Source organism: Trifolium pratense, linkage group LG7 (assembly GCF_020283565.1).
Source record: "Trifolium pratense cultivar HEN17-A07 linkage group LG7, ARS_RC_1.1, whole genome shotgun sequence".
NCBI lineage: Eukaryota > Viridiplantae > Streptophyta > Magnoliopsida > Fabales > Fabaceae > Trifolium > Trifolium pratense.
Genome location: NC_060065.1, coordinates 38,735,530 through 38,750,096, shown reverse-complemented (window position 1 = coordinate 38,750,096; position 14,567 = coordinate 38,735,530). Strand labels below are relative to the sequence as shown.

General features: G+C 33.4%; 1 protein-coding gene across 1 annotated transcript; it reads left to right on the top strand.

Annotated features, from left to right (window-relative positions):
• Positions 1–808: 808 nt before the first annotated feature.
• Positions 809–3,277, top strand: LOC123893888. The gene is made up of 2 exons (XM_045943713.1): positions 809–1,284; positions 1,471–3,277. Exons 1-2 carry the CDS (start codon positions 1,191–1,193, stop codon positions 3,003–3,005), a joined length of 1,629 nt encoding a protein of 542 aa, XP_045799669.1. The 5' UTR covers positions 809–1,190; the 3' UTR covers positions 3,006–3,277.
• Positions 3,278–14,567: the final 11,290 nt, after the last annotated feature.

The window sequence follows — 14,567 nt, the reverse complement described above, 5'->3', positions numbered from 1 at the left end:
GATTGACATAAACGGGTGGGGTGAATCAAACATATATAAATGTGTCCACACACGCTTTGAAATTTATGAGTTGTCACCATCATCTTACCCACCATTTTTAAAATATATCTCAATTCATTATTCCGGAAATTTCATGGTTTCAGGTAAAAATATCTTACGATTTGAACATTTTTTTTTAAACACCATTTAAACTAGTAATTTAGTAAATAAAAAATTTGCATAAACTTCGTGGTTTTACTATTCTACCATTTCTTTTTTATCCCGACCATTAGACAAATCGATATAGGCTTTGATTCGGAACTCTGACGGGGCGTGGGTGCACGATTTTGTTGGAAATATAGACTTTTCGAATATCCTTCATGCGAAATTATTGGCGGTGTACCATGGTTTAGTTTTGACGTGGGAGCTGGATATTAAGGATTTGTGGTGCTATTTTGACTCCAAAACCATGATTAAGTTGCCATCTAATCATGTAAATGAGTGGCACCACTATGCGGTGATTATCTATAACATAAATGATCTTCTCACTAGAAACTGAAGGGTTAGATTGATGCATACTCTTCGGGAGGGGAACACTTGTGCATATTTCTTAGCCAAGTTTGGAGCTCGCAACCCTAAAGCTTATTCTCCTATAGCTGTTCCGCCGGATGGAATGAACCTTCTCCTGCTAGCTGATGCTAGTGGGACTATTTTTTCTAGATAATTTTCTTTTTATCTTTTCCTTTTTTTCTTTCATCTTGTACCAAAAAAAAATCGTGGAATGAACCTTTTCCTTTTTATTTTTGCTAGCTGCTAGCTGTTCCGCCGGATGTAATCTCTTATTCTAACGGAGCCTTGTTGATATCTTATTCTAGTCGTGAAACTCACCATAATTCAAGTATATCCTAGTAGTACTCCACATATTAAATCCAAATTGCCTATAAATTAAATAGCCAAAACTATTAAATTTCCTCTAAGTAATCTAATAATTTTTGCAAGGACTTTGCTTATTCAATATCAAATACGTATACAAAAAATATCATATGAAAACAACATATAAAAAAAACATCATATAAAATTTAACACGGCAAGATGTTTTGTGAATGGAATATGCTTCTTGTAATAGCTGTTTCTCTCTATATATAATGACCAACTAGTCACACTTACCCCACACAACATTCAATCTCTTCTTGTCTAAAGAACACTCAATAATGGGGAACGGGTCATCTTCTTCTAACCAGATAAAGCTTCTTCCCATTGACACCACATTTAAGCTTCCATCTAACATACCAACTTGGCCACAAGGTACTCATCTCTTTCCTTTCCTTCTTGATATTATCACTATCAGAAAAAATTAATCGTGACAAAAAATTATCGATGGAAAAAATGAAAATCCATCACTAAATTGTTTGTCGCTGATTGATTTTGTTGTTCTGGTAGTGATAATAGTGTATACTAATATTTATGGTAATATTAACTTTATGTGTGTAGGTGGTGGATTTGGTAGTGGAATCATTGATCTAGGAGGATTAAAAGTATCACAAATCTCAACATTCAACAAAATTTGGACAACCTTAGAAGGTGGACAAGATGACTTAGGAGCAAGTTTCTTTGAGCCAACAGGAATACCTCAAGGGTTTTTCCCATTAGGCCATTATAGTCAACCTAACAACAAACCTCTCTTTGGTTGGGTTCTAGTAGCAAAAGATGAGTCCAATGGAGCTTTAAAGAATCCAATTGATTATACACTTGTTTGGACTAGCAAGTCACAAAAAATCAAACAAGATAAAGATGATGGTTACATTTGGTTACCAATTGCACCAAATGGTTATAGCCCTTTAGGTCATATTGTCACAACCACTCCTGAAAAACCTTCACTTGATAGAATCCAATGTGTTAGATCAGATTTCACAGACCAATGTGAGATTAATTCATGGATTTGGGGAAAAGATAAAAAAATTGATGAAAAAGGTTTCAATGTTCATTATGTGAGACCAATCAATAGAGGTATTCAAGCACCTAGTGTTCTTGTTGGAACTTTTTTAGCACATGTTGGTGAAATTACAAATAGCCCTTTACCAATTTCTTGTTTGAAAAATTTAAACTTTTCAAAATTTTCATCAATGCCTAATTTAACCCAAATTAAGGCACTAGCACAAGCTTATTCACCATTCATGTACTTGCACCCTAAGGAAAAGTTTCAACCATGTTCAACTAAATGGTATTTTACAAATGGAGCATTGCTTTATAAAAAGGGGGAAGAATCAAATCCAATTGCAATTGACCCATTAGGCTCAAATCTTCCTCAAGGTGGAAATAATGATGGTGCTTATTGGTTGGACCTTCCAAAAGATAAAGATAATAGAGAAAGAGTCAAAAAAGGTGATTTCAAAAATTTTCAAGCTTATTTTCATGTAAAACCAATGTTTGGTGGAACATTTACTGATTTGGCCATGTGGGTTTTTTACCCTTTTAATGGGCCAGGAACATTAAAAGTTGGGCTTGTAGATAACATTTCACTTGGTAAGATAGGTGAACATATTGGTGATTGGGAACATGTGACTTTAAGGATAAGTAATTTTAATGGAGAGTTAAAAAGGGTTTATTTTTCACAACATAGTAATGGTCAATGGGTTGATTCTTCAGAAGTTGAGTTTCAAAGTGGAAATAAGCCAGTGGCTTATTCTTCATTAAATGGTCATGCTATCTATCCAAAAGAAGGACTTGTTCTTCAAGGTGTTAGTGAAATTGGAATAAAGAATGAAACTAAGAAAAGTGATTTGGTTGTTGATTTTGGAGTTGATTTTGAAATTGTTTCTGGGGAGTATTTGGGGAGTGAAATTGTTGAGCCAGGTTGGTTGAACTTTTTTAGGGAATGGGGTCCTAAAATTACTTATGATTTGGGTGAAGAATTGAGTAAATTGGATAAGGTGATTCCTGGTTTGAAATTGCCTAATGAATTGTTGGGTGAGGAAGGGCCCACTGGGCCAAAGCAGAAGAGAAATTGGATCGGTGATGAAATTTGAAATAAATTGGTGTCGTGTGCGACACATGTTTTAAATTGCAATTGTATTTGTATCATAATATTTTGTTGACAATGCGTTTACATTTAGCGTTCTGAATCGGTTGTAGAGGTCTCTAAAATTTGAGATCATAGTGTAACAAGTGGCATTATTGATACCAACCAATTGAAAAACAAAAACTTTAGGTTGTTGTATTATTTAATATTATATTTGTGATGAATATTATTCATATTATTTTCTGATTGATATTGAAACAAGTGTTAGTACTATATTGATATTGACAATGTTGCATTTTGTTGTATTTGCATGTGTTCTGAATTCGTCTTAAAAATCACACCAATAAAAGAACTTGATGTGTGGAGCAATAGAACAACAACCAATAACTAAGCGGAATAAATAATAATAATAATAACCGATAAAAGATAAAGGAGAAGAAAGAACACAATAATTTGTCTACCCAAAACCCGAATCTCTTCTCGTGGCCAAGAGACTCAAATTGATAAGTGTTTCCCAATGTGTAATCAATCTCCTTTGCCCAACTCTAGAGTTATACCAGAGACAACCCCTCTTGTTTTTCTCTAAAATTCTAGCCTTGTGTCGGCGGCAAATCCTAATGATTCCCTACATCTCTACTCTCTTAATTTTCTATGAATAAAACACTCCTTATTTATAGAAAAATGTATGCCTAAATTTAGTAACAAATCCATTTTTTAAAATAAACATATCCAAGTCAGAGTGTCCTCCAAGAAAAGATATTTTCACAAAAAATCTACAAAACTACATCACGCGTCTGCGCCTCGTGCAGCCCTCCCTGCGCCTCACGCAGGAGGCAGAACCTGACTTCTGAAGATAGAAAACAAGTCTGCGCCTCGCGCAGCAGGCAGATTCACACCAGATTTTTCCTGACTTATTGTAACTGAGATTTCAAAGCATATTTCAACTGCATTGGGTAAGTTATGCCAGCCTTTCTTGTTAACGTTTTTTTTTAGGCTACCTTTCTTGTTAACGTTAACAAACAAACATGTGATTGTTTTCCTCCAAAATTATAGGTACACAAGTGTACACTATTTTATAAAATAAATTAATTAAACAATCAATTCATTAGTTTTAGTCATTCATATTTTTTCCATCGGATTCGTTCAATTATTTCACTATAAACTTTTCTGATCTGTCGGTAAAGTTTAGGGGGGAAAAGGAAAGAAATACAACAAAGGAACTTGTGGATGTAAATGGAAGTTTGAAGAAAGATGCAAATCATTTGATTAGGGGTCCATAACTTTTGTTTGATGGCTTAGTTCTCTCTCTTTTAAATAGCCGTATGCGTTAAAGATTAAAGACTTTTTTTTTCCTTAGCTTATGAAAAAATATATAGGATAATTTTTTTTTGGTACAAAACATATACAATATTAAATTATATGTTATATGGGCTTTTAGCCCTCACTTTTATCAACAAAAAAAAAATTATATGTTAAATTGTTCTCACCATCCTTTAACTTAATTTTGAATAACTAACTAACTTTAACTTGAGCAAGGAAGGTGGCTGGGGTTTGGACGTTGAGTGGAAGAGTCTTTGGGCAATGACATATTATTATATATGGCTTTGGAGAAACAAAGAGAAGCATAATGAGAATTTCACTTAGGCCAAATGCTATAGCGCATTTTGTAATAGAATCATGGTGAACTGATTTTTAATAGTTGGAAGCATCCACGGGCGTCCGACGGGAGGGGTGAAATTGAATACGGATGGCTCGTGTAGGAAGATGGAGTTATTGGCGGTAGCCTGTGAAGCAATTATAAGATGCAGTGATGGAAAATCGTTGATTTTTCAAATTTATTGGTAAAGGGAGTGCGTATATAGCGAAGCTTTGGGGAGTGCTTGAAGAACTACAATTGGCTGGGCGTCTCAATTTTAAATTTGCAGAACTTCATGTAGATTCTGTTGTTGTTGTGCAAGAAATTAATGCCTCAAGTAACGGTAGCATGAGCGGGAGAGCTCTTGTTGAAAAAACTCGTTACTTCAATTGGATTGGGAGGTAGTTATATGTCATTCATATTGTGAAGTTAATCGGTTTGCGGATGCATCGATAATTTGTAGTTGTACGATAATTGCTAGTTGTGAATTTTTTGACATGTGCCCGAGTGCTTTTAACCACTAGCTTTTTGGCTGCTGATGTTTGGGGAATATCACTTCCTCGGTTAGTCATGGACGGTAGCACTCTTGTTATAAAAAAAGAAAAAATTGAATAACATTTAAGTCATTAGCTTCTTTCTTTTTTCAATTCGATCATTTAAGGGTCCGTTTGACCTAACTTTTTTTGAGCTTATGCAAATAGCTTATGCAATATAAATTAAGTTTTATGTTATTTTATAAGTTCACACTAGTGAAAATTGTAATTTTATAAGCTACTTTATCATAAACTACCTTGACAAACTTATAATAATATATTAAAATTGCATAAGTTGTTTGCATAAGCTCTAAATAAGAGGGAAAAAAGTTAGGTCAAACGATAAGTCTATGTTCATATTAAAATTGATAAAAATCATAAATTTAAAGAAACTTTAAAGATGTGAGTTTTAGATTTAATGAACATACAACAAATAAAAATTTCATAAATTCATAAATTTAAAGATGTGAGTTTAGTTTTTTTTTTAAACAAGTCAAAATGATATATATATATATATATATATATATATATATATATATATATATATATATATATATATATATATATATATATATATATATATATATATATGTTTAATTTTATATATATGCTAAGGGTTCATTTGATTTGCAAAAATTAAGGGACATGACAGAACAAAAATAATTGTTCAGTGTTTAATTTAAAAAGAAAAAAAAAAAAAAGGACAGCACAAAAAGAATTACTGAGGACAGGACAACTACCCACTTTTTTGTTACTCATTAAAGTGGGGGACAACTTTTTATCCAGCGGACAAATGAAATAAAAATACACTTTTATTCTTAGGTTTTGTCGGTAGTGGGAATGGATTGAACACGTATTTGAACCCCAGGGTACGTGGTTCGATTCCCACGGAAGGCAAAAACTCCACTAGAGAGGGGGGTGGAGAAGATCGTGAGGTGACAGTCGAGATTGCCTACTAAATACGTTGAAAAGGGGCTCGTGCTGTTACATCCCACAAGTGTTCCAAGGCCCATTGGGCCTCAAGCCCACTAGCTTGGCCCAACGCGCGTTAACTCTCACTAACTCGTGCGTTAACTAAATCTCTCGATAAATAACTTAAAGTTACTATCTTACTTAAAAGTCACGTCACCAAATAAATAAACACTTACATAGTGAATAATAAATTTGGGTCGTTACATATTTAGTCCAAATTCTTAACCAAATACATCAAGTTTTTTTGACCAATTTTCTCTTATATTTTAGGACGGAGGGAGTATAATATTTTTGTATCTCTCACCATTCCTTCACTCCTATTTGATAAGGTTCGCATCTTAGGATGCAAACTGATTTTTTTTCTTCAGATTTTGTACCCCTTATTTATTTAAGCAAAATGCTCTAATTATTTTTAAGCTTATATATTCAAGAGTTTTAATTTTTATGAAGCAACAAGCGAAGAGAGTGAAAATAACAATTAAAGAATTGTGTTGGAATTAGATATATATTACTCTCTCCATCCAAAATTATAAGGGACAATAAAAAAATCACACTTATTAAGAAAAAGTAAAACATGATCATTTGAACTATATTTTTTTTGGGTTTTTCTTGGAATAAGTTGCATAGGAAAATGTAAAAACAATTTTTATTGGTTGTTGTTTATTGAGAAAAGGGGAGAGAGAGAAAATTAAATTAAATTTTCATTTAATTTTATGAGAATAAGGAAAAAAACAATCTTAAAAATATTTTTTCTCTTATAATTTGGGACAAAAAAAAGAGTTTTCCCCCTTATAATTTGGGACAGATGGAGTATTATTTAATCACTTAATATAACTTATGTGATCGATTATATAGTCCATATGTTTCGAACATGTTTATTCATGTCACTCATCATACGTTTCCATGTCCAACAAACGACGAGAGTTCGTTACACCTATTAACATCCTATGTCTCGCTCGGGTTAATCAATATAACGACATTATACCTGATAGTATTTATGATTATGAAATTAACCATATGTCTAGCAATTAAATTTCATAAATGAGTTTTATTCCATGTCCCTTAAGTAGAAAGTCTTTCTCTAACACTTTCTAAATCAAAATATCAATTTTGGAGTAGGAGAAACATTAAGAATGAGAATAAATCATAAACATATCAAAACATACTTCAAATAACCAGCCAGATCACATGTTTACATTAAGATCATTAATAACTAACTTAATCACAACATAAGAGAGGGTTTAGCTACTCATACTCATGAGCATAACTTACAAATAAAGAAGAGCGAAGATTGCATCGGTCAAGGACTTGGAAGCAAAACTCTAAAGCTTTCCAATGGTGGAATACAACTCCTTTAGCCTCTCCCTAGAGTATTTCTTAGCTCTTCACTAAATTGATGACAAATGAACGAGTTTGATCATCTATTTATAGTTGAAGAAAAACATTTCCTCATTGGGCGAGTATGAGTTCGTTGAGTGAACTAACTTTCTTCAGAGGAGGAAAGGCCATCTCATGGCCAACTTGCATTTTTGACTCCTTTGTTTGCACAGCGAGGGATTTACTTGACGAGTGACGACCACTGATTGCTAGACTTGGAACGTCCTGACTTGGTTCGCTTCATGGTCACTGGAGCGACTTGACGAGTAAAACTGGATATATCTTCTGACTTGGTTCGCTCCATGGTTGCTTTGGCGAGGCTTAGGTGAGTGAAACAGGGTGCAAATTCACTCATTGCTTGCTGGGTGAAGGTACTTTAAACAGATTTTATGTTATTTTTGCTCCAAGTCCTTCAACATCCTATTTTCCTATAAAAATGAAGGGGAATTAGGTAGAAATTTACAAAAATGGTCATTTTACTATTTCAAACCAATAATTACATTTAGTTTGGTTTGTCTATTACATTACTTATAAAACAAGTTAATAAATACTTAAAATGTATATGAAAAATAACGTCTTTTTTAACATTTATCAACTCTGCTCAATTTAAAATTTTGTTTGTCCTCAAACAAAAGTGTCGAAGAATTGAAAAACAATTTCAAATGTTTGATCAATATATATACCTACTCTATCAATCAATGCTTTTAAGTTTGCAATCAAGCAAGATGAGTGTTGATCGGACTAGCTAGTCCATTCGGAGCTTTACTCAGACTTTAAATAGAGTTCATATAATTGGACGGTGAAATTAAATTCCTCCAATTAGTTTTTCCTTAGACCGGATACGAAGTTTTTTTTTTAAGGGTAAATAGCTTTTTACCATCCGCAAAGTAGGCGAGTTTTGGTTTACCCTTTATGGTGGCTCTGCAAGTGCACAGAATCGTAACCAAATAATAAAGTGATAAGTTATCGTTCTCCACAGGGATTGTGCCAAAATTACTAGTTTCACTTAGGAATGGTTTTGCATTCGCTTTGTTTAGAGATAGTTGTGCCGGTAAAAGTAAATTGCAGGAAAGTAAATGACTGAAAAGTAAAGTAAAGGTGCGTGTGTGTCCACGTGGGGTGGTTAAGTGTTTTCGAATCCTTCCCTTACTCCTGCTTGGTGGTTAATTCCCTTGTTCCCCTCTATCAGGATTAGTCTTATAAAATAGGTTCAGAAGCACTTGTTCCCTATTTCTATTCCAAACTGGTCAGAGCCTAGTTTAGGTTGCCTTACTCTACTTAAATATCCTCGCCCTAGTCGGTTCCACTTTTTCGTTTAAACTTAAGTATCCTTACCCTTAAGGCTCAATGCGTCGCAAGCTGTCATGTGTGCCTCAAACTAGTCCTAACTCTGACTTCAGGTAGAGTTTATCGTTTTTGACTAAGCTGTCAAATCCTACACTAAGACCCCAAATACTGAATTTAATGGTCTCATGTTGGACCTTAGCGCATCGTCCTTCGTTCGGGATAATTAGCTTTGTTTCCTATCTGATTGATGACAAAATTAGCAAGTGTACTAACTTATCGTTAAGTAATAATATTTATAAAGTTCGTATCCGCAGGGATTGTTCAATCTCGACAAAACAATTAAATCGTATTTAGGACGTAAATATAAAGGGGGTATGCTTGGCATATATTTGGTTCATAAAATAATTAAAATAAAAATTGCAATAAATTGACGAAGACTTTTTAATGGAGTGAAGCGATTAGGGATTGTTCGAATCCTCTCTGTATCCCTATTTGGTACTCTAGGTTCTAATTCTCAACAACCAAACTCTAATAGTTATGATAATTTAACAAAATAGATTAAGTCCAATTCCTTGGCTCATGATCCCTTTTATCTAATAAAGTACCCTAATTCCTTAGGCGAAACTAATATTATCAAAAGCGTTATTGAACGTTAAATTCTCAATCATACCAACTAATTCTTTATTCCTAAAGCAATTACGATTGGCAAACAATTAATTTAGTTCTAGTAATAAAACCTAGGGTCAGTAGTGAATTATTTCTTGAAATCAATTCGATATTGGCCAAATAAAGAAAAGCATTAAACACGAAATTAACTGAATAACTATTAGTTTTGATTGCATAAATAAGAACACGTAGTTACATGGTTCAAATAGTTCTACAGAGAATCATCTAAAATCCCTAATCTGATGAGATTAGTTACTCATAATAATAATTGAGATAACAATTAAATAATAATAAATCAATGATAAAGCACCTTGAAATAAGACTAAGAATTCTTCTCTCCTTTTGGTCAAAGCCGTAATCCTTTTTTTCTTCCCGTGATGCCTCTGCGTGAATCCTCTTTAGGTTGGGACAAGCTGCTATTTATATCCTTTGAGAGGAGTACAAATCACGTGCTATAATTCTGCCAAGTCGCGTCCGTATACTATACTTTCAAGGCATTTATTTTCTTTTTTTTATGACGTGTCAACGCAAGATATGCATGTGCAGCATACTTCTCGTGGACAGGCAAGTGACAAATCGCGCCACTACATAGTTCTCATGGGGACGCGAAGAAAACAGAGAGTGTTTTAACTCCAAAACATTGAAATTTTTCTCCTTTTGATCTTTTGGTCTTTAGTCTTCAAATTCTTTTATATGTCAATTTCTTCAAATATTCTTCTCTTTGACCATGAATTACTACTAAAAACTAATTAAAAAAAACTAAAATTGGAATTAAAATTAGCAAATAAGTGATTGTCATCACAACCCCAAACTTGAACTGTTACTTGTCCTCAAGTGACATGTCTGTCAAAACAAAACTGTCAGGGAATTAACAAATTAATTTGAATGATAAAAATCTCACAAACTTTTTTCTCTTCATCCGGCAATAGAACCACCGGTGTTAACTTCAGTGATCCTGCTCAATCAACACTTTGGCTTCCAAGACTTGAATCAAATTTGGTCCAATGACCGTTCCACACAATGTACAAAGTTCAACCTTATCTCTCACTGACTAATTCACTCAATTTTTGACAGGGTATTCACTCCATCAACATGCAAATGCTATTTTACCATAAGCTTGAAAAAATTCTGAACGTCAATCAAAGTAAATACATCGCACACATTTTTGAGGTCTTGAGGGTTATAACTTGGCTTAGGTAAATGGTGAGATAATTTTGGGAAAAGTAGGCTAATTTGGAGTTAGATATCCACTACTATTTCTTGTTGAAAAATTACCATTATTGGGACTCAATTCATTGTTAATTAGGTACTTAGAGAACTTATCCTTCAATTTTTTTTTTCTTTCTTTTTGAAGATGCCAATATTTTTCATGTTTAATGGCTCTTTATTATTTTTTTTAAGAAACTCCATTATTTTTGTGAGTCTCTATTATTCTCTTTTTTTTTTTTTTTTTTTTCAAGTTCTCTAGTACCCTACCCCAAACTTAAGATATTGCTAATTCCAAAAGCAACCCTAAACTTAAAATGTTGCCATGACAAGAAAATTTAAAGCTTCTACCTAACTCCAAGGAGGGCAAACAGATAAAAAATTTCAGGTCTAAAAGGCTTATAATTTGGTATGTTACCGAAAGAAAAGGGAATTTTTTTTGGCTCAAAATGGTTTAGCAACGGATAAATAATAAACAGGGTAGCTTGAAAAGGCTCAGAGTACCAAACAAATGTGCCTCTATGTGTGAAAATGTAAAACCAATCAACAGTAGAGAATAGTTGCAAGTTCTAGAAAATATACAAAGCATGGATACACTCATAAGATGTGAAAGAAAAAGTATACCGTGGAATTTATTTGGCTCAATATGCTCACCAGCTGAGGTATCTGAAGGTTGAACTAGTACAACATGCAAAACTCCATCTTTCATATTCATCTTTTTGTCTCTTTAACCATCGCACTTTCATGAGCAGTCACACATCAGTTATTCTTTTATGTGCAAGTCTAAGAGATTCTCATCATGCAAATTCAGGTATTAACACACTGACAATTCTGAAAAGACATAAAAACATTCAACTTGATAATAAACAAAGAAACATAAGGGTGAAACACAAGGGATTGTCAGCAGACGACATCATTGATAGTCTCTCTTTTTTTTTTTTTTTACTGTTTTTTTTGACTAAAAATAAAGACTAAAATAAAACATACCAGATGGGTTGCCTCCCATCAAGCGCTTCTTTATCGTCATTAGCTTGACACATCAACCACTGTTAGGGTGGCCTGAATGATAGCAGGAACACATCATCCTTCCTCTTCCTCTTGTTTGGTAAGAATTCCATGAATTTCACATAGAGAATTAAGTGTTCCCATCTTCCAGCAACTAAGCTTTCAGAACAAGCACTCTCCCACCTTGGAGAAGAATGAGACTTCTTTTGCAAGGGGTTTTTCTCTTCAAACTCCATTGGTTGAAACTCAAATGTAACATAGAGATCAAAATGATTCACTCTTCTCATGACATTCTTATTGGTTTTCAATTTTTCTTCTTCTCCAATAGCATGATGTTTCATCTCCATCTCAACCAACTTCTCACACTTATTTGCCTTTTCAACAAGATTACCACATTCAACTTCAAATCCATCAAATGAACCTTGATTTGACCTCAAAAATTCATCCAAAATATTTTCGAGTTGAGAGTTGAAATCAATCTTAATCCCTTGATGTTCTTCTTCCTTTAAGCAAGACTCCTCACAATAGTCATTGTGATGATTCACCCCGCAAAAATCACTTTTCACCTTCAATCTTGAAATCTTTGCATCCAACCTCTCTTGCTCATAAGATAGTAAACATAGTTGATAACAAATGATAGCTATTTCTTCGGAATCAACCAATCTATTATCAATCAATTTCATTGCTACAAAACTTGGAGAAATTTTTTAGTAGCAAAACAAACTAAAGAAGACATAAAGAGAAAATTTTATATATACAAGAATAAAATGAAAATAACAAGAAAAATAAAATAAAAATCCTAAGTAAAATAAATTGTCTTGTCAAAATTAATCAACAATCCCCGGCAACGGCGCCAAAAACTTGATGACAAAATTAGCAAGTGTACTAACTTATCGTTAAGTAATAATATTTATAAAGTTCGTATCCGCAGGGATTGTTCAATCTCGACAAAACAATTAAATCGTATTTAGGACGTAAATATAAAGGGGGTATGCTTGGCATATATTTGGTTCATAAAATAATTAAAATAAAAATTGCAATAAATTGACGAAGACTTTTTAATGGAGTGAAGCGATTAGGGATTGTTCGAATCCTCTCTGTATCCCTATTTGGTACTCTAGGTTCTAATTCTCAACAACCAAACTCTAATAGTTACGATAATTTAACAAAATAGATTAAGTCCAATTCCTTGGCTCATGATCCCTTTTATCTAATAAAGTACCCTAATTCCTTAGGCGAAACTAATATTATCAAAAGCGTTATTGAACGTTAAATTCTCAATCATACCAACTAATTCTTTATTCCTAAAGCAATTACGATTGGCAAACAATTAATTTAGTTCTAGTAATAAAACCTAGGGTCAGTAGTGAATTATTTCTTGAAATCAATTCGATATTGGCCAAATAAAGAAAAACATTAAACACGAAATTAACTGAATAACTATTAGTTTTGATTGCATAAATAAGAACACGTAGTTACATGGTTCAAATAGTTCTACAGAGAATCATCTAAAATCCCTAATCTGATGAGATTAGTTACTCATAATAATAATTGAGATAACAATTAAATAATAATAAATCAATGATAAAGCACCTTGAAATAAGACTAAGAATTCTTCTCTCCTTTTGGTCAAAGCCGTAATCCTTTTTTTCTTCCCGTGATGCCTCTGCGTGAATCCTCTTTAGGTTGGGACAAGCTGCTATTTATATCCTTTGAGAGGAGTACAAATCACGTGCTATAATTCTGCCAAGTCGCGTCCGTATACTATACTTTCAAGGCATTTATTTTCTTTTTTTTATGACGTGTCAACGCAAGATATGCATGTGCAGCATACTTCTCGTGGACAGGCAAGTGACAAATCGCGCCACTACATAGTTCTCATGGGGACGCGAAGAAAACAGAGAGTGTTTTAACTCCAAAACATTGAAATTTTTCTCCTTTTGATCTTTTGGTCTTTAGTCTTCAAATTCTTTTATATGTCAATTTCTTCAAATATTCTTCTCTTTGATCATGAATTACTACTAAAAACTAATTAAAAAAAACTAAAATTGGAATTAAAATTAGCAAATAAGTGATTGTCATCACTGATATCCACTAATTTCCTTAGAGTTTATTATAATGTGATCAGTATTAAAATAAAGAATAAAAACCAGACAATAAAAGAGTTTTAATAGGAACAATTGAATTTATACCCAAATTATACAAAACCGAGCATTCGTAAGGGAGTTCATCGACCCCATCTAACCTAGAAAAAATAAATTACAAAGACAATAAAGAAAAGAACCTTATTGACCTTGGAGTTCCTTGGCCTTCCTTATCTCCTCCTTAGAGTTCTCCTAACTCTGGAGTGAATATTCAATGTCTCTGAATACTTTGGAGTGAATAATAGTGAATGAGGAATGTTCTATTTATAGTTTTTTAGCTCGGTTTTTGCTTTTTCTGCGCCTCCATCGCACCTATCGTGGCCACGATGGCGTGTATTTTCGCCTTATCATGGCTACGATGGATCATATCGTGGTACGATGGAAGATCTTCTCCAAATTTTCTGCTTTCTTCAACCGCCTTTCATCGTGCCACGATGACAAGTCATCGTGGTACGATGATAAAGATTTGTTGCAGATTTTCTTCAATTTAAACCGCCTTCTCATCGCGCTACGCTGAATCTCATCGTAGGTACGATGGCTTGCACTGTTTATTACGTTTTTGCCTTTTTTTGCTGTTTTTTCCATTTTTCTTGCTTCTGGGCCAAATAACTTCACTTTTCCAAGTATTTGCTTGCTTTTGGGCTTCAATTACTATTAGAACTACCCTAAATTACTACTAAAAACATCATATAATAGACTGTCATCAACCCTCTATTTCATTTTTTTTTGGATTACCCTTTGTA

Excerpts from the sequence above, each read along its gene's own strand:
- LOC123893888 (XM_045943713.1), top strand. The coding sequence starts at position 1,191 with ATGGGGAACGGGTCATCTTCTTCTAACCAGATAAAGCTTCTTCCCATT. Across the intron at positions 1,285-1,470 it reads CATACCAACTTGGCCACAAG|GTGGTGGATTTGGTAGTGGA; the intron begins GTACTCATCTCT and ends TTATGTGTGTAG.